Below are 25,917 nucleotides of genomic sequence, written 5' to 3'. Positions count from 1 at the left end.
GGTAACTGATAGACCCACATATTATCCTGGGATGTAGTTATGAGACCGGCGGACAAGGAAATCCCGACAAGGGACTTAACATAGGTGTCGAAATACCGACGCCTACCTTAATCCCGATGCAGGAATGCCGAAGGATGCCAGCATGAACTAAGTAAGTCCGGGGCGCCCTTAGCGTTAGCCATGGTGGGGAGGGTTAGGTTTAGGTAGCGTAGTAGGGTTAGGGTTAGGTTTTGGGAGGGGAGGTTAGGGTTAGGCACCCCTATGGGTGAGGGTTAGGGTTTGGCACCCCAGGGGGAGGTTTGGCTTAGGCACCCTCCCAGGAGGGTTAGGTTTAGGGTGCGGAAATAGGGGGTTAGGCTTAGGAACCCCTGAGGGGAGGTTAGGGTTAGGCTCCACTAAGGGAGGGTTAGGGGAGAGAGGGGTAGGGATAGGGTACTTGCCCTGTCAGGATCTTCTCCTTTCGGGCTGCCGAGACATCATACCCATTCCATTATACTTGTTTGTTATCCAAAAGCATACCTTCTCTCTGCCTTAATTATTTAATACCTTAATTAACTGTCATCATGTCTCATCTGCCAAAAATGCTTTACTATAGGGTAATCAACAGATATACTAGTATTTTGGTAAATCTTTTAAAGCTTCTCTTATATGATGGTTATGTTCAGATAATAGAATTTTTATAGATCTAAAAGTTCTGCCACTGTAAATTTTACCAACTAGAAATCTTAGCAAATAGATGACAAATATGGAATTGCATGAAAAAAAACAGATATGACAAAATGTGATTCACTGAAACAGGATACTGTAGCTAAATGTTTCCTCTTTTTATATTTCAATTAGAGCACAATTTAAAAAAAGAGTCCAGTTTTTTTTTCTTTCAGACAAAAACATCTGTGTCTCCTTACCCACTGTGCACTGTGTCATTTTTGCAGATGGATAGAGATAGTTTTCTAAAGATCACTGTCTGACTAGGTTTTCTCTGAAGATTTCTCGAATTCTGAATAATAATCCTTTGAATTGCATTAGATTGTTTAGTTAGTAATGCATCCCTATTTATTAACTTAACTGTTTCAACATGCGTGCTCACAATGTACAGTAGCTATGTTGATGATTTTCCCAGCTATCTCATCTAATCAGATATTCATAATTTTTAGATTACTCATTTCTAGATAACAAATAACAATACTTATAACATAAAAACATTCTCCTAAGGGTGAATTATTAATTTGATGTACTGGATGGAAATCATCTGCTAAAAAGGAAATATTTCTTTAAATACATCTAAAATAGAGGAAGTATTTCTTTAAATACATCTAAAATAAGATTTTCTTCTCTTTTGAAACAAACATCTTGAAAATGTACAAGGAAAGTATCGTCAGATACCATTGGAAACATTTTAGTAAGAAGTCTAATTATTATGAATAGTGTACTTGACAAGGGATTACATTCTGCCAAAAACAAAAATATCATCAATGTATCTCTTTCACCGACAAATGGCCCATACAATTGCAAAGACCAAGCAGAGTGTTTTAATAAGTGTTCAGTTTTGAGAACTTTCATGCTGATTTTACTAATCCATACTACAAGATCATACACAGGAGAAAGATTTAAAAAAGTCTTTGATTATTCAGTTTGTCATCTATAATGAAAGACACCTTTGCAAAGTTTAATGTGATGTACCAATGACGTGATTTCACACTTGCCTGTAGGCACATTTTTATGAGATGCAAAATCTTTGCCTTAATGTGATTAACACAAAGGGATCTGAAGCTCATCCAAATTCTGTACAATTTATAACCTCTGTTAAAGCCTTGGATTTCTACAGCAGTTTAAGCAGCATTTCAATGCATTTTGAAGCAGAACAGACATATAACTAGAAAATTGAACAGTTTATTGAGAATGCAGGGCCTTGGTTATAAAAAAAAATTAACATCTCTCCCGGGCTATATATTTTCTTTTTACCATGCAAATTAGAGAGTCTGCATTAATCAGACAGACATCAATCAGCTAATTTGCCAATAATCTATGGCTCAATTATGTTTGGGTTTAGCTAAATTAGTAAACATTAGATACTGCAGGTTCATATTTCATGGGCAATAGAGAGCTATAAATCAGATAAAAATGAGTTTATCACGGCATTGCAAATGTAAAGTATCCATGCTTTCTCATTTTTAGGATAGCTAATACAGTACCTTAGTTTAATAAGATATTTACTGTTTAGTATTATATAGTCGTATATATTTTATTTAGTATGATATGTTTTAAATACCCTAGATTAACCTCTGAATGTAACCTTAAGGAGCATCTGTCAAAACACTATTAGGTCTATGACTTTATATTTTATTAAGTAATTGTTTTACCCTACAGTACACTTTTAGCAGAAAAACATAGAGAAGAAAGGACAAACATAGTCCTAGTGGGTCATCACACTAATAAGCATTTCAGACATACGACCTAGGAAATTTCCTGCTCAGACCCGGGAATTTCTCCTGTGTAAACTCTCGGGTATTCGGTTGAGACCTCCCTTTCACACTACAGCTTCTACCCGGGAAATTCCTGGTAGACCCCTTTCAGACATAAGAGGGTTTTTCAGATTTTTACACTGGATGTCTGATAATAGCTGGTGTTGTAGGTGCTTATTGAAAGTGAGATGGCTGAGACTGCAGTGTGAATGTTTTTGGATCCTCTGCTCCTGCAGCTTCCTCACCTCTCACTTCCTCTCTGGTGGGACAGTGCCACAGCCTATTCCAGACATGTCACCCGCGATATGCTATGGGACAGCAGGGGACTAGCCAGGCTAGAGCTGGTACCGCCATCTGTAAGGGTTCCCACAATTGGAGCCAGGATGATGCACTGCACTAGAGCCATGATCAGAGACCCTAGAAACCCCTCCCTAGTGACCCGGAGCAGCGGAGCCGCCTCTTCAAACCTCCCCGGCTCTGCCCCTTGCCGTGTCTAAGATGCAAGCGAAGAAGAGGAGCTGCTGACACACACGTACCGGACGAACTTCAATGATGGTGAGGCACAAGTGACCATCAGCTAGCCAATCAGAAGCTGCTTGGTGCAACCCAGGAGTAAATTCCTGGGTAGCACCATTCAGACATGAGCTGGGTAATTTCCCGGGACTTAATTTCTGGGAAATTCCCTGGTCAATTGAAGGGTCGGCTACCCGGGAAGGTGTTCCCGGGTAGGTACCTTTCAGACATACGCGGCAACCCGGGAATTTGGCTGAGGCAGACCAACTTCCCAGGATTCTCGGTATGTCTGAAAGGGGTATGAGTAAAGATGCATACACACGTAAAGATTTTCTGTCCAACCATCCAACTAGTTGATTGGTTGGAATGAAAATCTGGTAAGGTATGAAAGCAAATGACAATCAGCAATTTGCTCCCAAAAGCCAGAAAATGGACAAAAACTGTTGTTTGAACAAATTGTTCAGATCAAACATTTAACAAACTTGTCTGTACGACCATTTTCATCTGTTTTCTGGCATTTAGTAGCAAATTGCTGATCATCAGTTACTCCCATACCTTACCAGATTTTTATTCCAACCAATCAACTAGTTGGATGGTTGGACAGAAAATCTTTACGTGTGTACCCAGTTTAACATCAATTAATCCAGATATTGACAGTAATCTCAGTACAACCTGGACTAGTTGTCCTATTGGTAAATTAAAAAAGATTATCTAAATGCCATAGCAATCTGACAATATGAGATATGACAGCAAAAATATATGTGAATGAAATTAGAATATGTAGAAAGTCAAAGGAACCTCAGATTAAAATGAAAGACACCAACTCACGAATTGAACAACACTGTATATATCAAAATTAGCAAGTAATCTGTCTCTCAGGGTGATTGTGCAATAAATATACAAATTACAGTACTAGGTATCAAATGAGCACAAACAAAAACAAAATATCTATGTTAAACACTGCTTTAGAGTCTAGAAGGTTTAGGTTGTTCAATGAATATACATAAGAACATTAATCAGCAGTGTGGAGTCATCAATAAATTCACAAGTAAACCACATAGAACCATATGTCGCAAATAGAGCATGTAATCAGTATATCCCAGCCTAACAAACACACCTTTTTCTAATCTCTGTGTTTGTTGTCTATTTGTGAGATTGGCTGCACCCCATACATTTTATGAGAACAAACAGTACATAATAACGATAAAAGATATAAATATAAAATAACAACCAAACTTAAATGAAAAATAAAGAACAATAGCTAATATCTGGTAGGATGAGTGAAATATTATTAAGTATAACCACAGAATAATCTGCAGAGCTCCACTATTGGGATAAAACAGTTGGACTCTCTTCAAAAGTTAACAATCTATATGAAATAGAAGCTTGATACATGAGGCTAAGTGCCACATATTGCATATTGATTCATCTTTTTCCATGGGGAAAAGTGCTTGGTGGGATTATATGATACAGCTCCACAGCAATGTTTGTAGCCCCACAGTAGGTTGTTTAAGTATAGAAATAAAATAAACTAGTTTTGCACGTACTGTAAAAAGTGTTGGTAATTTGATAGAGTAGTCTTGGAAGTTATGAAGGTGTTTCAGCAATTTGATAATATTTTCCTAAAGAGGAGACTAAGGGATAAATTTACTAAGATGGGAGTTCTATTAAGAAGTGATGTTGACTATAGCAAATAATCAGATTCCAGGTACTATCTTCTAGAAGGTGGTAGATAAATGAGAAGCACATTCTGATTGGTTGTTATGGGCAACGTCACTTCTTAAATAGAACTCCCATCTTAGTAACTTTACCCCCAAAAGAAAGTTTTCTTGTACAAGGGAGGGTATTCCATAGAATGGGTGCATCACAAAAAAGTAACCACAACCGGAAATGGGAGAAAAGTATGTAAGTGGATAAGATTTTGGGCAGAGCAGAAAGGAAAAAGATATTTTGAGACAAGTCAAGTAATTTGGTTTAGTTTTGTTAAATGATTCATGTCTTAGGGCTCTATTTATTAACATTATTTTTACTAAAACAAAGTGAAAAAGGGTGTTTTCACACCCTTTTCACATTATTTTAGTATCACCTACAGTTACTAAAGGGCAATTGGAGTAGAATTCGTAAAATTCTACTCCAACCCCTAAGTATCACTTATTTTTAGCAAGCAGATAGCATTTCCCATAATTATAATGGGAAATGTGATCTGGCCAAAGTTACTAAAAATAAAATGTGAAAAAATACTGGGGAAAGCCCTGTTATAATAACGCCACGTGGAGGTGGTGTTATCCAGGGTCTCCCCCAGTTACCGGACTCCTGGTCCGCTCTGACGGGGAGAGCAGAGCCCAGAGCCTGCCCCAGCAATCAGCGTGTGGTCTAAACAGACCACACACTGATTCACAGTGAAGAATAGTAAAAAAAAAAAAACAACTTACCTGACTCCAGGGACCGGTGATCGGGGCCCCGGTGATGTCCTCTCTCCAGTCAGCTGGTCTCTAATACTGCACTGCGGCCCGGTCATCACCTGACAGGGTCCCAGTGCAGTATGGGATGTCAGCTGACCGGAGGACATGGAGGACATCACCGGAGCTTGGATCATGCAGGTAAGTGTAATTAAGGGAGAGGGGGGTGGTCGCGCAGGGGGAGGGGGGGAGTCGGGGGGTCCGCGATCATGGGGTGTGGGGCTTGGTGATGGGGGTGGGGCTTAGTGCCGGGGGTAGCAGCGGCGGCCAGTCGGCGCATGCGCGGGGCACTTGTCACTGTATTTTTTTGCGAAAATACCGTAACTAGTGTGCGGAGGGGATTCGCAGGGACAGAGCTTTCTCGCAAGCTCTGTCCCTGCAAGGGATTTGTAGTAAATCCCTGTGATATTGCCTGAATTCGCAATGCAAATTCAGTCGGTAATATCACAATACAATCTGCATTACCAATGTAGATTGTAATAAATAGAGCCCTTAGTGAAAGTATTTTATTTTTTTAATTCTATAAAGTACATACAATCAATGAAGGGCCTGGCAGTAAAAGAACATTTTGCATTTAAAATAGACGGTACCGGTGACAGCCTTACTAGAGGTAAGCCAGTAATAAGGCAATTTCAATAGTTGCAGGAAATTATGAAATCATGAATTATTATTTTAGTGTCTTGTGTGAGATACATATTTATGAAGATGTTTCTAAGGTGCATGTAACACTATATGAATACATATTGTATGCTGAGAACAAAGAAAAGTCAAGGAAGACATCTAGGCAGTGAGTTTCAGGGGTAGATTGCCACAATTGTAACAATGCAGGTTGCTCCATGGATAAACTTCTTGGCTGTGGTAGCATCAGAGACATCAGAGAGACAACACACCTAGAGGCCCATTTATCAAAGGGAATTTGAGGTAATTACTCATATACTAAGTATCCCCCGGATGTATGAAGGAGGGACCGCAGCAGGTATCTCCGATACCTGCTGTGATCCCTCCATTGCCGCTCGCAGCCGCCTCCCCCATAGGTTTCTATGGGGGATGCGAAGCTGCCAAATGTATCAATATTGGTAATGCGAAGCTAGAGTTAGCCGCTGTAGCCTATGGGGACTTACCGCATGTCAGCCGGTGGAGGGATCTCCCAGATCCCTCCGCCGGCAATGGGCGCCGCTCATGTGCAGGCCGCGGGACATTGCAGTGCATGTGCCAGATCATACATTCGGCCGCTATGATCGCATTTTGCACCAAAAAGTCTAGTTACGGCTCTATGAACAACTCCAACAAATATAATATTTTTTTTAAAATACTCAAAGGACAGTCAAAGTCAAAGTACTGAACATTCAAGATGAATAATACTGTACAAAACACCTAATTAGCAGGGTATAAAACAAGTGTCATCAAGACCAAGCAGGAAGCAGGATACAAGGACACAGAGTTGGATGAAGTGGAGGCAGACAAGAGATCATGAGAGCTTACAGTTAATATAAAAACTAATAACATTCATAGCTGATGACACAGAAATCCCAATATACTTCCAGAACTCAAACTCCATGTACAGAGGGCCTAATTCACTATGGATTGAATATAGCGTACGCACACAGTTCAACTGTGATTGTATGCTAATCCATAGCAATCGGAATGCCGCCACACCACTACATAAGGATGCTTACTTCACCTGCACGCACATCCGTAATGGTTAGCAAGACTGCTAAAGCATCGGTACAATCGAGGACCATCGGACCTATACGCACAGTTAAGGAAGGTCAGACCTCACTCAGGAATTGCTTACTTCAGCGCATGCTATGAGACCTGAAGCTGCGTATGGTATTGCAGTGGATAATTTATGCATGCTCATGCAACGGCATTGAAATTCACTGGCACGTCTGCGTTCACCCGACCACCACCCCCTGTCACTACTGAGAGACTGCACTTCCTGTCAATCACTGTGCGATGGGTCTGCGTAGTCACTGTGATCACAGTCCCAATCACAATGACTGGTTTGCGCATGCGCAGAATGCAACAATCGGCCAATTGCGTGCGTATAAGCAACTGTGATCCAAGCTGAATCAGGCCCAGTGTACTGATAACTATTTTTACAGCACAGCAGCATGTTTAACAGATCAATAACACATTTAAGTCTGAAATTTGCTGCTGACAATATTGAAAATGGATTAAAATCAATATACTGTTTAAGTTCTGTTTTCATACTATGGATGCTAATATCTTAAACAAGACAGAAATGCCAAGAATTGATTTAATAACATATTGTGAGTAGAAAAGAGTATGTCATGTATGATAGATTTCATTACTTTAACTATATACAGTTATAAAATGTAACATACATTGTGCTGTCTCAGCTGCTGCTGCAACACATCAGGCAACATGCAAGATCTCATTCCAAAAGATAAACTTTTCAAGTCCTCAACTGAGCACATTGATCTGTATGTGAATGCTCTGCCTGGCACAAAGTCATGAGCCCTGGAGCAGACATCCAATTATTTTTAATTCAAAAAAACAACATTCCAATGCAGATTCATACTCCTCTTGGCAACATTTTCCACTGGCCTTGGCTCTGCCTTTACTTGTTAGTCCATAATTGCACGGATGCACGCCGCAACACATCCATCACATGACTGCTCAAGTAAGAGAAGAAGGGGGGCTACTATCAGTCTTTCGGTCTTCTCTGCAATTGTGATATAATTGGGGAAGGTAAGGTGGTCGTTGTTTGGTCCAGGGAATGCACATTCACTGTACTTACAAGTCAAAGTATAATACCTGTATTAATTCAAAAGAAGTGACCTAGACCTGGTTACAGGATTGGGTTGGTTAAATGTATAAAATGCTATAGTGCACGCAGGGGACTGTTTCTCACATACCTATAGAGGGGAACATATTTTTATTAGATTTAATCTTACTAGTACTATTGACCACTTTTTGTACATTCTAACGTGTCCTTTAGATTTGGTCTATGTGGAGAAGAAAATACAGACATTCATCAGATGATGACCTAGCAGTGATCCTAAATGACACCAACTTATGCTATTGGTGTGCTGCCATACTGCTTTTATACCTAAAATCCCGGGTCTGACCCGGAGGTTGGAACAGGGTTCCAATCCAGATCAGACCCGGAATTTCCCCGGCACCGACCCAGGATATTCCCGAGTCAGCGCTGTTCACACAAGAGCCAGGCCTGCAGAAACCCGGCTTTTCCTGCGATGAAGTAGACGCTTGGAGATGACATAATCTCCAAGCAACCACTGAAGCTGGCCAATCGCCAGACATGTGGCACGATCCAGTTCACCGTGACCCTGATCGCAACGTTGACACAGCAGGGTTTCACGGGTTATTCCCATGTTAAACCCTCAATTTACCTGGGTTGGATTGCTGGGTCACTCGACCCGGCAATCCAACCCTTTCCCCTTTTACACCAAGGAGCTACCCGGGTTAACCATGCAATAACCCGGATTTTAGCTCTGGTGTAAAAGGGGTATCTGTATACTTTTGTTCTGCTGTGGAACGCATACACTAAAAGGCTGGATTAACTGGAATTTACGTCACTTCTATTTTCACTGTTGACACATCACTGCCCTGCTGCAAGGCCGAAAAAGGACACTAACAAGTAACCTTATAATAATTAATAGTATAGCAGTTTAACTGCTTTTGAATCAACGCATGTAGTATACATTTATTTATACATATAAATGGATATGTGGTTCTGCATGGAATGCAAGCAAGATGAGAGTCTTTTACATGCACCTGATTGCAGACTGCAAGCATGCTACATTTTATTGATATTACTGGGGCAGATATTTCAAAGTTTGGAGAGAGATAATGTGCCAACCAATCAGCTCTTAACTGTCATGTTACAGTCTGTGTTTGAAAAATGGCAGGGGCTGATTGATTGGTACTACTGTTTACCTAATTGGCACAGGTATTGATGTATTCTTACTCCACATTGGAATAGAGAGATTTTAGGAAAGGTCCTCATAGTATGAAATGTTGCCAACCACACCAAGTTCCATTATTGTTAGATGAGAACATGAGGCTCACCAAAATTGGAAAGTTAAAGACTGGGGAAAAAACATAACCTGCTCACAAATCTTAATTTCTGTTGTCACAGTTTGATATAAATAACATGAATATATGGATCTACAGTATTCTGCCTTGTGTGAACAGTTCAGGGAGGTGATGATGGTGTAATGTGTTTAAGTCTGTTTTTTTAAAGAATTGCTGTAGGTTCCTTAATTACAAATTAGCATTGTTTATTTGCCACAGCCTATCTAACCATGTGTATGTCTTAATAGTTAGAATACACCCTTCTTCTGATGACTCCTTTCAGCAGGACAATGACCATAACAATATGTTCAGTGTACTCCAATGGCCTCTCGAGTCCACAGTCACAACTCAAACCAATAAAGCACCTTTGGAGATTTGTAGCTTAAATGTTTGGGCCTGATTAAGGATTTGGGCTGCCCTAAGCTACTGTAGTTCTTCTCCCCCCCAATATATATGTTCAGTGTCAGAACAAAGACAGTCATTTTTGTGATCTATATACATTGCAGGGAGCTTTTCAGAAACCACTATACAATACAGAGAGCATCCAGTGACAAAGATATAATTTAGAGAGCAACCCAGAGATTGATTTACAGTATAAATAACATCTTGTTATGGTCATGCAATATAAACTGCATTCTAATGACTGCCATACAATACACAGAGGACCAAATTCAATTAGACGTGAACTAGGTCACACAACCTCTTTTGCTATTCAATTTGATATTTGGCTAGTGGCTCTTGGAGTTTCTGGATGATTTCCTTCTGATTGATGATCTGGCTGGAAATTTGACTTTCTTCAACGTTTTAGCTGGGTACACAATTGTCAATGTGTGCACCCAGCAATGCAATGCCCAACCGCACGATATATAGGGCGGGCGTACACACTGCAAAATGAGGTGACCGACCAATATGTCAGGCACAGGCTCCATCCACTTTGCCAGTGTTGGCATCTGAGTCATTCATATACATGCAGGCCGACGGAACGACTCTGATGGATGACCAGTAGGAGTGTGCATAGTCGTGCATAGTGGGTACACACTGGCCACAGGATCGGGCGACATATTGTCTAGTATGTACTCATTTTAAGATTGAGATTGTGATCATATATGCTTGAATACAATTGCATTCAGCGTTGTCTGGCTCCCACATTAACTGCGTTGTCCTTAGGTGCACACGAGTTGTCAGGTGCTCACACCCCAGCTTAGCCTTGAAAGGAGTTGGTCACCACAATTAGTTTGTGAGACTGTAGTTATCCAAATCCCAAGAAAGGTTAAATAAAGTGACCGACATAGGCATAAAGTTACTGCCCTGTGTTATGATACACTATGTCAATATTGTCCTGATAAATGTCTTTCTGTATAAAACCTGTTATATAGGTCTTCAAAGTTAGTACATCACATCCTCAGGTAAAGTGTTGTTACTTTTTGTCCACTAGGCCAGTGTTAGTTAGGGCCTGTGTTTTTAGTTAACCATCCATTTATGTTTTAAGGGTGATGCACTTAGGCGTAAATTCAGGAAGCTGTGTGGGAAGGGTGTACTTGCAGTGTATTTGCAGGTGTAGTTGAAGTTGAAGATTGACCAGCAAGCTGACGACTGTTATCATTGTGTGAGCACGTCTATGTTTGTTCTATCCATCCCTTCCCCTTTCCCCTGGGCACCTGTGATACTTTACAGAATTATATGTAGCACCTATATATAAAAGAGAGTTGTCCCCTCTCTTTTACCATTTATTCCAGGGTCTACTGGTGATGAATCTTAAAAGATTCCTGCTTCTGGTGATTCCTTGAGTTATTCTTGTGAGTCCAGTTCTGATACAGATTGGAGGGTTAGTTTTGGGGAATGCTCGAAGTTTGGGTCATCAGTGACTGGGCCAGGCTGTAATTCGGAGTCAGTTTCTCGTCCACTTCTTCCAGTTTCTTTTGGGATTTGGAGGATGGGGATGGAAAGTGAAGATGGCAAGGGTCTACACGCAAGCATCATTTCTGCAGTAGCAGCATGTCCTATGACTCAATTCAGCCCAAGGCTGCGCATTGGCCAATATGGTGGTGTTGCGCAGTGATTAAGGAGCGTATTATGAAAGGGCACTATAGCAATATTTTTGCTTTGACTAGCAGGGAAAAACAGGCTCTTGCTGCAGTGAAGAAGAAGGGTGGTAGCGGATATTAGGCATGTAGGTGCAGGGTACTATCTCAAGTCTTGCCCTGCAGAGCACATGAATGTGATCAGTTATATAGTATACTTAGTACATGAGCTGTTTCGCTTGGTGTGGGGGTCAGCGTGGGGTACTGACGATAAAGAGTTTTGAAGGAAACAGCATGGCCAGGAGGTCATGGAATTTGGCAGTAAGGATGTCAAAGTGTTTATGAATGTGACTTACAGAGGATGTCTCAGCAGGCTGTGCTGCAGGGGTCCCAACATCCACAGGCCTTATGCATGGTCATGGAAAGTGTTTTGCTTTCAATAATGGGAAGTGTACCTTGGACTCCAAGGGCCAAATGTAATAGGGTCAGAGTTTAGAAAATGTGAGAGATTAGCAGTAAACTCTCACATTATTGAATTGGTCAAGTTGTATCTTCAAAATGGGAAAACATCTGGATAAGAGTTTAAATTGTGAGTGTTTTTTAAGTCTGAAAAACATGCAAGTTTGCATGTTCTCGGACTCTACTGCAGTGGGCGAGTTTAAAAAGTGTGAGAAAACTCTCACCATTTTACATTTGGCCCCTGGTGTCATTTTCTACACCACAGCATCCATTGTGGTGGGTCACATCCAATCAGGGATTGTGGGCGTTCTGCTGGGAGCAATGCCAGTGCCTCACAACATTGCATTCCTGCAGTCGGCAAGGCACTGACCCCAGTGAGGGTAGGTGCGATGTCAGTTTGGCTGCACATCTACCCACTCCGTTGATAGGCTGCCTTTTTGCGGCTGGTTTATCCAACTGGTTTCCTCTTCCTAATTTCTGGTGATGTACCCATGGGTACTCCTAGGAATTTGCGGTCAGCGTCAGGAACAAGGTGCATCAGAAGGTGCTGTTGGGGAGCTTGGTGGGTTCATATGTGGATCCGCCGGTGGCTGATCTAGTTCTTTCACCGGTGGGAGTCGTCCCTAAGAAAACCTCTGGTAAGTTCATGCTTATTCAGGATGTATCTTGCCAGCAGGGTTCTGCAGCAAATTATGTCATACCGGAGTGCTATTTCCAGGTTGTTTATCAATCTTTTTATTTGACCTTAGATATAGTCCAGTGATTTGGCAGTGGGATCCTCATGTGCAAGGTCAAGTTTGAGTCAACATTTAGGTTGTTGCCACTGTTCCCCTAATGCTGTTCATTACATGGGTTTCAGGCTGGATGTTGGTTATTACGTGAATAGATTTCTGCCCATGCATTGCTCTGTGTCGTGTGCATATTTTGAGAGATCCAGGAACTTTGCATTGGTGTCTTTCTCTCAGTATGGGTGAACCAGGTATTGCACACTATTTTGATGACTTCCTTTTATTGGGTTCTTCCAGGTCTCCGCATCAAACAAAACTGTGTTATTCACAGTGATAAGACAGTAGGCCCTGTGTTCATCCTGACCTATTGGGTATTGAAATAGATACCAAAGGAGGTTATTGTAGGCTGTCAACGGATAAACTGACTAGGCTTTTGGACAATATTTTGTTTGACTTGGCACCCGGGAAAGTTACTTTAAAGCAAGCTCAGTCGTTGCTGGGTCTATTCAATTTTACTTCCTGGGTTATACCTATGGGCTGAGCCTTTTGCAAAATATTAGAGCGTGCGACGTCTGCGGTTTGCAGGTCACACCAATTTATTAAGCTTTCTAGCGAGATCCATCTAGATCTTGTGATTTGGGATACTTTTTTTATGTATATTTGGCCTTCTCTGCTAGAATTAAACCTTTGTCTCCAATTGTTTACAGATGCTGTGGGCCCACCAGGTTTTGGGGCCTACTGGGATGGCAATTGGTGTGTGGTCCCTTAGCCTGAGGACTGGGTATGCTACAGCTTGATGAGGAATTTACTTCTTCTTGAGCTTTTTCTGGTCAGGTTAGCCATTTAATTATGAAGTTCACAATTGGAGAATAGAAGAGTTGTGTTCTGGTGCGACAATTTAGGTGTTGTCCCTGCGATCAACAGACAGCTTGAGTACTTTTTGCCTGCCATTCGGCTTATAGCTCAAAACATTTTGAGGTGCCTTCTGTTTAATATCTCATTCCATGCTATGCATGTGCTAGGCATGTATAATGGAATTGCTGATGTGCTTTCTCACTTTAATTGGGTGGAATGGTCAGATTGGCAATGGTTCATTTTATAGATCAGGCAAGTCCAGGTCATTTATAGGGAAATCGCTGGCGGGTATATCTTATTTTCTGCATTTACACTTGGCTGTTAATGTAACAAAAATATATCTTTTGGTGCACGTGTTGAAAGGTTGGACGAGGGTGGTTCCAGCTTCTCCGGATCCCATCGCCCTGTTGATGGTCGTTTGCTTACGCAACTCCTTGAGGACAAATCAGGAGTTTGTGCATCTCTTTATGAGACTCTTTTGCATCAGCTTGTTTTCGCCATGGTGTTTAATTGCCCTTTTTAAATATTGTAGGTGAATTGGTTCCGCTTCGAAGTTAGCTCATTCACCATTTTTGGTGGCACATGTATTTGTGAGCGATGATGCCATGCTGTGTAAGGTGCAGCACTCCAAGACTGAATAACAGGGAAGAGGTTGGTGGATCTCCTTGGATTGCATGCTTCTTCAGTTACCAGACATCACTTTGGGTGGGTGTTGAAGCGAGCACTGCATCTTGGTTCTCTGGCTTTCTCTGTCTGACTTCGGTTCTTACTCGTCCCGCATTGGTGTAGCTACGTCGGCTGCTGTGGTTGGTTGATCCATTCCTGCTATTCGTGTGCTCTGTAGATATAATTTAGTACTTATTAGTGATACATTAGGTTTCAGTCAGGTTCTAGTGTTCTAACTTTAGGGCTAGCCACTTGTCAAATTAGATGGGTGTTGAGGAATTTCGTTTTTTACTGCCAGGTTTACTTAACTTATGACTTCATGCCTTGCCAGCATGTTTTTTGTGCTTTGCGCCATGTCAAGTTATGACACCAGCACCCCTTCACCTCCCCACCCCCTCTAATTTAGTATTTCTGTTGTGCTTAGGTTTCTTAAAGTTGACCTGGGTTTTTGTCTAATTTATTTACAAATTAATATGTTTCTCGTTTGTTCTGTTACAAGTTTTGGTTGGATAATTGTTTTGTTTGGGTGCTGGGGCACTCCAATGTGTATTGGGCAGCACATTTTTTAGAAAGTTTTTGGACAATCCATTGTTTCCTTGGGGTGCTGTTTGCTTTTGATTATCCACTCTGGAGGTAATGACCTTACTTTTCAAATATCTTTGGACTTGCGGTCCATCATCAGATAGGAGTCAGTGGATTTTGCTGAAAGGTGGCTTTTTTGTTAGGTGTTTTGGTCAAACCTTAAATATTTCAGTAGCTAATTTGGCGTGTAAGCATGTAAACGTGGTGGTAGGATGGGCTGTGGCATTTTTTGGTGGGTTTGGGATCTCTCATCCGTTTTTCCAGTTTCAAGATGGGCATTTATTCAGGCCTATGTTCATTCAGGATTTTGTGAGTCTTAGGTTGGAGTAAGGGCTTTTGTGTATGGTGGCAGCTGCAGTTCTTGTTTGGAATCTTTGTTGGTCAGAGAGAACAATCGCTTATTTGATTTATAGTTTGTGCCTTGGGGTGTTTTCCTCATCAATGTGATATTACCCTACTGGGGTCAGGAGAATCACTGGTCCAGGTGGGCTTTTCCTTTCATTGGTTGGAGATGTTGGATACCTCACATTGCAGATGGATGGTTGGGCAGTTGGCTACCATCCTGACGGCCATTCCCAAAAGCACTGGCAGTTGGCCCCCTTTTGAGATGTTTTGAGAGAATGAGTTGGCAGTTGGCCCCATCTTCATTTGATTTGGTTGTGGTTGGGAGGGCAGTTGGTCCACAGTTACTTAGATTTGAGCCTTTCATTGTTATTTGTTAGGCCATTCTTTCCTTTGCCACTATATCTCTGTTTATGGAAAATGGGATCCCGGCATTTAGGGCACAAAATGTCAGTATTTCAAGGAGGCACCAATCCCAGGACTTTCAGAATTAAAATGTGCCACTTGGTGCGACTTGTCTTCTGCCCGGGAGGAGTGCTGAGCACTGCTTCTGATGGCTTAAAAGCTGCCCCCCGACCTCCTACGGCTCTGTGGCTGCGTATGACATTATAAAGGTCAAGGTGTGCAGCCAACACCAGCCCGCCCCCTTGTACAGCTGCACCCACTCGCACTGGAGTCTGTGTGCTGTGAGTGGCCAGCATTGGTTAACTTAATCCAAGGAATCCTGAAATTTAGATTTTTTTAATCCTGAATCCTGGGATTGAAAAATTGAGCCGGAATTGGCCTCCTTACCTCTGTTATCATAGATAAAAGCTGACCCTTTCCCTGGCAATATACGTGTCTGTGTTTTTTTCATCTAAGTTAAGGTTCTTTACTTATTTGTATAAATGTGAGCTGACATCATGTGATAGAGAGTTTATTGCATTCCCCCATAAAATGAACTTGGAAAAGTATGGTGATCAGTACTGTGACAGCCAAAAGGCAAATAGAAAGGAGAGGGGTGCAGGGGCATGGAGACAAGCTTACAACCCTTCATCTGCTGCCTTTAAATATTGTTACAAGACATATCAAGGAAGGTTTAGTACAATGCTACTGACAGGAAACAGAAAAACTCAGGGGTTCCCCAGTTACCTTCTTCAGATCTCAGTCATGACTCCTTGTTCCCAGGTCACCATAATTAGTCTGACTGACAAGCAGGCCGGCAATATGTGCCTGGATTTTTTGTTACAATGGCCACAAATTAATAAGTGCTATATCACAATAAAACAACAATAAATAATAATGCTTTCAGTCTCAGATATTTTCTCTCATCTGCCACAGGACAGAAAAACATAAGCCCGTGCTTTTGGATTGAGTACACTGAAAATGTCTTGTCTACTTTTAGTGTTAATATTCTGTAAACTCTCACAAAGTTTTAGTAAACTTAAAAAGTCTGGAAAAGTATCTGTTGTAGCAGTGTCTTTAGGCAATTCTGTCCTCTTTACATAAATTAGACTGAAGAATCAGTAGTCTCTCCACGTAGTAACACATTGATTCAGTTGGTCAGTCACAGAAGGGGTAGTCTTGCAGAAATATGCAAGACATTATTGAACTCCTGTGTGTTATTGACTTTAGATATTATGTCCTGCAGTCCACAAATCCATTACATTTGAAATAGACCAAATCGTATTGACCTAGATTTCTCTAAGCTCAGCAGGACTGTTGTTATGAAAGAAAACATGATATAAAACTCTTTATGTGTATTAAGGCACAATATAAATTTGTTTGTTTATTCAGATTAGCAAAGAAGTTGAGATTGTAGCATTTGTCTCACATTGTATTTATAGAGATGATATTATGGGGCCTATTCATCAGCAGGGGCTGAATGATTAAGTATCCAATTACCAGAGCAATTCAGTATTGTTCCGGTGCGAGGGCAGATGTTCCAAAAAGCAGCTGTCTCCACGATCCCTACCAAAGCTACTAAAGCAGCAGTGTTACCTAGCACTGCCTCGCTGGCCGACTGCGCATGTGTGACCTGAGTTCATGCATGCGCGCGGCTGCTGAGCAATCAGTGCGGAGGCAGAAGAGGGATCACTTAGAAACCCCGGACCTCCTTCCCATAGGAAGGAGAGGAGCTATGGAATTTGCTTATAGGCCCTCATTCAGAGCCACTCGCAAACAGCAGTACGCTCGTTGCGTTCCGATGTTGAATAACCGCGCATGCGTCGGTGTAACACTGCGCATGTGCGTACGGCAGATTGCGAGTTTTTTGGGTCTCGTTCGTCAAATACCGTACAGGAAGTGACATGTCAAATGTGATTGACAGAACAGGGCGTTTTTGGGTGTTGACGGGGGTGGAGATGGAAAAACGCAGGCGTGGCGAGGCGTTTTTGGGGCGTACATACATTAGCAAATGCGAGCGTAAAATGTGTTCGGACCGACTCATACGTCACTGGATGATCCTCTTTCCCTTCAAAATGCTCGCACAGCTTAGGGTCTGGATTACTCGACCACATTGGCGATGGCCTTCTCCTCCGTCCCGGGACTCCACGATGTTGTTGCGATTAATCGCGGGAGGGCTGAAAAGCAATTAGTGTTGGATTGAAAACCGGCTTGGTATGTCTTTTGAAATCAGCACAAAACCGTACGCAGGTGGAACTCAGAGCTGCTAATGTCAGGATGACACAATCAATTTGCGTACATTTGTGGGGGTTTATTTTGCCCTCAATTTGGTGGTTAGGGCCTATTGTAACAATAATGTCATCATGTTTTAATTTTCGCACCATTTTATTTTTACCTCTTGAATTTGCCTCGTTATATGATTTTTTAAACGTTCCTTAAAGAGCCCATTTCTTTTTTTTTTATTTTTCTTGTTTTTTGCCAGTTTTTGCCTTTTGGTCCAGGATTAAATGTAACCCATTTGTACAATAATTTCACAATCCAATGTCAGATTTTTTGTTTCAATTTATTGCTCAAACAAAAAAATAAAAAATTAAGCTAATTGATATATTGATTGGCATGATACGATTGAGGGAGGTAGGCCGAAAAAACGAGCAGGTAATCGGAATCTGACAGTCCCACTTCCGGTTTGTACTTGTGCGTGCGTTCCCTTCAAGCCATTTCGGGGATGTACGCTCGCTATTTGGCATGCTCATTAGTCAGAGGAGGGGTCGCCTGAGTTTGGGGCGGATTTTTAGCTGCGTAGGAAAAAACGAGCGAGTGCTTGAATTTAAATATTTTTTTACGTACGGCGAACGTGCGTACGCCCACTTGCGAGTGGGTCTGAATCAGGGCCATAGTTCCCATAGGCAAACTCTGAAAACTTCAGTTTTCGGAGTTTGCTGAATACCAGGACCATAATAATGAATGGGCCCATTATGTAAAACTTGTGTAACTAGCATTTCCTCATGTGTAATGGCCATATTTAGGATGATGAATACAGTAGCATTATTAGATTAATAACACAAAATTAACAAAGTACCTGTTTACATACTGAAAAGTCCTGTCTATGTCTATGCAGATTAATTTTTCTTCTCAATTAGATTTACTACCTTATGTTAGTGTGAGTATCTAAATGGCTGTATGAGTGTGGCTGCACGGCCACTGTTTTCCGTCTGCAGCCACAACCATCATAATTAGTCCCGGCTCTTACACCTACCCCTTGTTGGGTGCAAAAGATCCATCAGAAACAGGTGTCCCTTCTCCATATGCACACCTCAAACTAGCACAAAAGTCTGGCTACACACCCATGACACTCCTATAACACTCCCACAAGATGGATCTAGTCTGTACTTTCACAAGGTACTGCCCTGCTGCTGCCCAGAAATGCCCGTTTCACAGATGGACAGATGTGGCCATGCTTAAGGTACAGACGCATGGTGCAGTCTGCTGATAAGCATGACATGTGTCTGCAGTCCGCACTGCATCCAACTCAAAGTCAGGCCCATAGTATCAGCACAATGATATTACAGACTGCACACTTAGGACTTGGGGCCTGACTCAGCAAGCAACGCAAAGTAGAGAACGCATGCACCTGTTCGCTGCGAGAATATTCTAATCAATGCATACAGTACGCACGGAGACAGCATCATAAGATGCAGACGCCAAGCCCTACTGTATATTATCCACCCATCTACCTTTACTCAAAGCCTGATGAGTACGCAAGATAGCGTAAACATCGTTAACATCGAGAACAATCAACCACATTTGCATAATAGTGGTTGACCAGACCTTGTGCAGGATCTTGGCAACTTCCTGTGTGCATGGAGTCTCATCACGGCGTGCGGTGCCACACTGGCTTAATTATGGACGCCCCTAAAACGACATCCCAATGCACAGGCACGCCTGCGTTTACCCGACCACCCCCCGTCACCACCCACAAATGGCACTTCCTGTCAATCAGTATCGGAAGTGGTCTGCGTGTATTCTGCGTACGCTTACCCAACCACACTGGCTAGTTCGCGCAAGCGCTGTACGATGTTTACGCATGGGCAGTACAATACCATCGGCCAAGTGCGTGCGTTCTCTACTTTGCTTTGCTTGCTCAATTAGGCCCTTGGTTCACAGGTGCACACTATTGCAGCCAGGACATAATAAAATGTGTACTGTAATGTATACTTGTGCAATTTGTAAAATCATTCTTTTGCGATTAGTATAAATGGTTTCTTACATCCCCACACAAATCACCCAGGGCGGGATGCACAAACATAGTGCTGTATTTACCGCCACACACCGCATCCCTACTGATCGCATATGCACTAACATATGCAATCAGTAGCACAAAGGACAGCTCTTCCGATAAGAGCTGTCCTTTGGGATCCTTGCAGCCTTGTGGACTTCCGGGCTTAGGACCCGGGGGTCCATCTGCGCATGCGCAGAGTGACACGGTGGCCGCGGGGCATGCTAGGAGGGATCCGATCATACCAGCGTGATGCGGTATAAGGCCATAGGCTTCTATAGGGTAACGCCAGCTTTTGCATCGGAACCCCAGCGGCCACGCATTAGTGCATATGGGAAATGCTGTAAAAACCTGGTAACGGGGTGTTTATCACATTTTCCATTTAGTGCATCCTGGCTCCAGGCTGCCAAACTCAGTGGTCTTAAAATTCCCAATGTGAAACCCAATTTGGATAAGATTTTTTTAAAAACTAGTAATGTAAAGCAGATATGGTAGTGAGGGTCAGCAATGTATAGAAGTCATTTCTGGTCTTAATCTCCATTGTGCATGTATACAGTAGGGGTGTGCACCGGCCACTTTTCGTGTTTTGTGTTTTAGATCTGGATCTTTCTTCGTGTTTTGGATCTGGATTGGTTTTGTCAAAACCACCCTTCCGTGTTTTGGGTTCTGGGTTTTGTGTTTTGGATCTGTATTTTTTTTTAAAACAGCATAAAAACAGCTAAAATCACAGAATTTGTGTGTTTTTCTGCTCCTATGCTATTATTAACCTCAATAACCTTAATTTCCACTCATTTCCAGTCTATTCTGAACACCTCACACCTCACAATAGTGTTTTTATGTCCAAAAGGTTGAACCGAGGTAGCTGGATGACTATGCTAAGAGATACGAGTGGGCGGCACAAACACGTGGTCCATCTAGGAGTGACACTGCAGTGGCAGACAGGATGGCAGTTCGAAAAACTAGGCCCCAAACAGTACATAATTCAAAGAAAAAAAGAGGTGCAAGATGTAATTGTCCTTGGGCCCTCCCACCCACCCTTATGTTGTATAAACAGGACATGCACACTTTAACAAACCAAACATTTCAGCGCCAGGGTCTGCCACACGACTGTGGCTGAAATGATTGATTCGTTTGGGCCCCCACAAAACAAGCTGGCAATTAATCTGTCCCTGCACAAACTGGCTCTACAGAGGCAAGATGTCGTCCTCATCCTCCTCATCCACCGATTCCTCACCCTCTTCAGTGTTGTGTACATCCTCATCCTCACAGAGTATTAATTCGTCCCCGCTGGAATCCACAACCACAGGTCCCTCTGTACGTTCTGGAGGCTGGTCTCCCTGGAAGAGTTGATAATTCATTTTATGAACATCATCTTCTCCACATTACGTGGAAGCAACCTCCTACGCCTTTCGCTGACAAGGTTCCCGGCTGCACTAAACACTCTTTCGGAGTACACACTGGAGGGGGGGCAACTCAGGTAAAATAGAGCCAGTTTGTAGAGGGACCTCCAAATTGCCTCTTTTTTCTGCCAGTACAGGTACGGACTGTCTGACATGCCTAATTGGATGCTGTCACCGATGTAATTCTTTAACAGACAGACGCATGCTTGTCGCTGCTGCTTTGAGGATGCAGGTGCAGCTTCAGCCCACACAATTCACAAAGACAGAAAAAAAATAAGAATTTTTTATTTTTTGTTGAGCGCACTTTGAGGGTTACACCACCCTTTAACAGACAGACGCACGCTTGTCGCTACTGCTTTGAGGATGCAGGTGTGGCTACTGTGCATACATTTCACACACAAACAAAGAAAAAAAGAAGATTATTTTATTTTGTTGGAGCGCACTTTGGGGGTAACACCACCCTTTAACAGACAGACGCACGCTTGTCGCTGCTGCTTTGAGGATGCTGGTGTGGCTACAGCCCACACAATTCACAAAGACAGAAAAAAAAGAAGAATTTTTTATTTTTTGTGGAGCGTACTTTGAGGGTTACACCACCCTTTAACAGACAGACGCACGCTTGTCGCTGCTGCTTTAAGGATGCAGGTGCGGCTACAGCCCACACATTTCACAAAGACAGAAAAAAAAGAAGAATTTTTTAATGTTTGTGGAGCGCACTTTGAGGGTTACACCACCCTTTAACAGACAGACGCACGCTTGTCGCTGCTGCTTTGAGGACAGTATCATATGCAGTGACAGTAGACTTGTCAGAAATTGTTGGCACGTCCTTCAGTCCAGACCAGATGTCCAAACTGGCCCTTGACTTATGACACAGGCGCACGCTTGGCGCTGCCACTGTGTTGATGCACGTGTGGCTACATCGCACAAAAGTCACAAACACATAAAAAAATAGTTTTTTATTTTTTGGAGCACTTTGAGGGTTACACCACCCTTTAACAGACAGACGCATGCTTGTCGCTGCTGCTTTGAGGATGCAGGTGTGGCTACATCGCACACAAGTCACAAACACATTAAAAAAATAGTTTTTTATTTTTTGGAACACTTTGAGAGTTACACCACCCTTTAACAGACAGACGCACGCTTGTCGCTGCTGCTTTAAGGATGCAGGTGCGGCTACAGCCCACACAATTCACAAAGACAGAAAAAAAAAGATTTTTGTTATTGTTTGTGGAGCGCACTTTGAGGGTTACACCACCTTTTAACAGACAGACACACACGTTTGTCGCTGCTGCTTTGAGGATGCAGGTGTGGCTACAGCCCACACAATTCACAAAGAAAGAAAAAAAAGGAGGAATTTTTTTATTGTTTGTGGAGCGCAATCTGAGGGTTACACCACCCTTTAACAGACAGACGTACGCTTGTCGCTGCTCCTTTGTTGATGCACGTGCAGCTACAGTGCACACAATTCACAAAGACAGAAAAAAAAGAATTTTTTATTGTTTGTGGAGCGCACTTTGAGGGTTACACCACCCTTTAACAGACAGACGCATGCTTGTCACTGCTGCTTTGAGGATGCAGGTGTGGCTACAGCCCACACAATTCACAAAGACAGAAAAAAAAAGAAGAATTTTTTTATTGTTTGTGGAGCACACTTTGAGGGTTACACCACCCTTTAACAGACAGACGCATGCTTGTCGCTGCTACTTTGAGGATGCAGGTGCAGCTACAGCCCACACATTTCACAAATGCAGAAAAAAAAAGAATTTTTTTATTGTTTGTGGAGCACACTTTGAGGGTTACACCACCCTTTAACAGACAGATGCACGCTTGTCGCTGCTGCTTTGAGGATGCAGGTGTGGCTACAGCCCACACAATTCACAAAGACAGAAAAAAAAGGAATTTTTTTATTGTTTGTGGAGCACACTTTGAGGGTTACACCACCCTTTAACAGACAGATGCACGCTTGTCGCTGCTGCTTTGAGGATGCAGGTGTGGCTACAGCCCACACAATTCACAAAGACAGAAAAAAAAAGAAGAATTTTTTTATTGTTTGTGGAGCGCAATTTGAGGGTTAAACCACCCTTTAACAGACAGACGCACGCTTGTCGCTGCTGCTTTGAGGATGCAGGTGCGGCTACAGCGCACACATTTCACAAATGCAGAAAAAAAAGGAATTTTTTTATTGTTTGTGGAGCACACTTTGAGGGTTACACCACCCTTTAACAGACAGATGCACGCTTGTCACTGCTGCTTTGAGGATGCAGGTGGAATCTAGACGGGATTTGGAACCGGGGACACACTACCTCCATCAATTGTCTAAATCCCACTGCACTAATGGCGGATACCGGATGCACGTTTAACACCAACATAGCAGTCAAGGCCTCAGTTATACGTTTTGCTTCAGGATGACTGCTGTCGTACTTCATCCTCCTCGCTAGAGACTGTTGGAGGGTCAATTGTTTAGTAAAAGTAGTGGTATTCCTACTTCTTCTCTGGGATGATGAACAACTCTCAGCAGCAGCAACAGCACTAGGAGGAAGTGGTTCTTGATCTTTCCCTATTTTATTTTCATCGGAGAAAGTTTGGTCCTCCATTTATGTTATATTGATATATACGTGCGGCTAAGGCGCACACAAACACAGAAAATATATTTTTATTTTTGCTGGAGAGTAGTGCACTTTGTGGGTTACACCACCCTTTAAGAAATGAGCCAGCCGGCCCTTTACTTATGGGACACAGGCGCACGCTTGGCACTGCTCCTTTGTTGATGCACGTGCAGCTACAGCCCACACAATTCACAAACGCAGAAAATATTTATTTATTTTGTTTGTAGTGCCCTTTCGGGGTTACAGCACCCTTTAGCGGTCAATCCAGCCGGCCCTTTATTTATGGGACACAGGCGCACGCTTGGCACTACTTTGTTGATGCATGTGCGGCTACTGTGCACACAATTCACAAACACAAAAAAATATATTTTTTTATTTTGTTTGGAGTGCCCTTTGGAGGTTACAGCACCCTTTAGCGGTCAATCCAGCCGGCCCTTTATTTATGGGACACAGGCGCACGCTTGGCACTACTTTGTTGATACACGTGCGGCTACTGCGCACACAATTCACAAACACAAAAAAATATTTATTTTTATTTTGTTTGGAGTGCCCTTTGGGGGTTACAGCACCCTTTAGCGGTCAATCCAGCCGGCCCTTTATTTATGGGACACAGGCGCACGCTTGGCACTACTTTGTTGATGCACGTGCGGCTACTGCGCACACAATTCACAAACACAGAAAATATTTTTTTATTTGGTTTGGAGTGTACTTTGGGGGTTACAGCACCCTTTAATGGTCAAGCCAGCCCGCCCTTTACTTATGACACATGCGCACGCTTGGCACTACTTTGTTGATGCATGTGCGGCTACTGCGCACACAATTCACAAACACAGAAAATATTTTTTTTTTTGCACTTGGGGGGAGCACCCCTGATGGACAGAGAACCCCCTGGACAACACTACAGCACCCCTTTAGGACTGGGACTCTGCACAGGACTTTGGAGTGGACACAGCCCCTATGGAGAACTGACTGCACAACACAGTCCAGCCAGCCCCTATGGACTTTGGAGGAGTGGACACAGCTCCTATGGACAACAGCAGCACAGCACAACACAGCCAGCCCCTATGAACTTAGGAGGAGTGGACACAGCCCCTATGGACAACAGCAGCACAGCGCAGCACAGCACAACACTACACTGCACTACAATACACTACACAGCCCAGCCAGCCCTAACTCCCACCCTCCCTCTTTACTGTCCACAGCTGAGTGAGAAAATGGCGCCGATGCGGGTACCTTATATAGGAACCAAAACCCGCGAGACCCGGAAGGCGGGATGATGAAGTTTTGCCTCGATTTCAGATCCGAGTCAGGCGGGAAAAATCGAGCCTGACTCGGATTGGCCTCGGATCGGGGGTGCTCGGGGGGGTTCGGATTTCGGAAATCCGAATCCGCTCACCCCTAGTATACAGTTAACTACATATTATTTGGGCAGCACAGATGGTGTAAGAGTTAGCATTACTGCCTCACAGCACCGAGGACATAGGGTCAATTCCCACTACAGCCCTAACTGTGTGGAGTTTGTATATTCTCCCTGTGCTTGTGTGGGTTTCTCCGGGTGCTCCGGTTTCCCCCCACACTCCAAAAATATACCGGTAGGTTAATTGGGTCCAAACAAAACAAAACAAAAATATCCTAGTGTGTGCGAGCATGTGGCAGGGAATATAGGGCCTGATTCAGAGCCGGACGCTCTGACCAGAGCGCTCGCTCTGAATCAGTGCCCTCCTACCTAAAAATGGAGCGGCCTCCTGGCCGCTCGCATAGCTGTGGGTGACCACCCACAGCATATGTGAGCGGCCAAAAAGATGGTCGCGATGGTCAAGACCATCGTGACCATCGATCTTGCGACGAGACCCTGCGGTAGGGTCTCGGTGACCGCAAACCCTGGAGTGATTTTGGCTCTATCAGAGCCAAAATCACTCCCACTGACATCACTAGTGATGTCAGTGGGGCCGGACCCAGACGGTAGGCGTTCCCATGGGAACGCCTCTGTCTGGCAGCCACGCCCCCCACCCGCCCACCAAAGGGGGCGTGCTGTCAGTCACCATCGACAGCACACCCCCTTTGGTGCAAGACCCGGAGCAACAGCTTGGCTGTCGCAGTCC

The 25,917-nt window shown here is 43.1% G+C and overlaps 1 protein-coding gene across 1 annotated transcript in view; it reads left to right on the top strand.

Moving 5' to 3' along the window:
* The window catches only part of LOC148523583 (uncharacterized), a 103,422-nt gene that overhangs the window by 63,461 nt on the left and 14,044 nt on the right, over positions 1-25,917 (top strand). The window contains 1 exon segment of the mRNA XM_088472964.1: positions 12,482-12,614. Within this exon segment, the coding sequence (XP_088329090.1) occupies positions 12,482-12,614 (133 nt within the window).

Source organism: Taudactylus pleione, unplaced genomic scaffold (genome assembly GCF_031769625.1).
Source record: "Taudactylus pleione unplaced genomic scaffold, aTauple2 ptg000129l, whole genome shotgun sequence".
NCBI lineage: Eukaryota > Metazoa > Chordata > Amphibia > Anura > Myobatrachidae > Taudactylus > Taudactylus pleione.
Note: the sequence above shows the minus strand (reverse complement) of the source record. Positions and strands in the feature narration are given on the sequence as shown.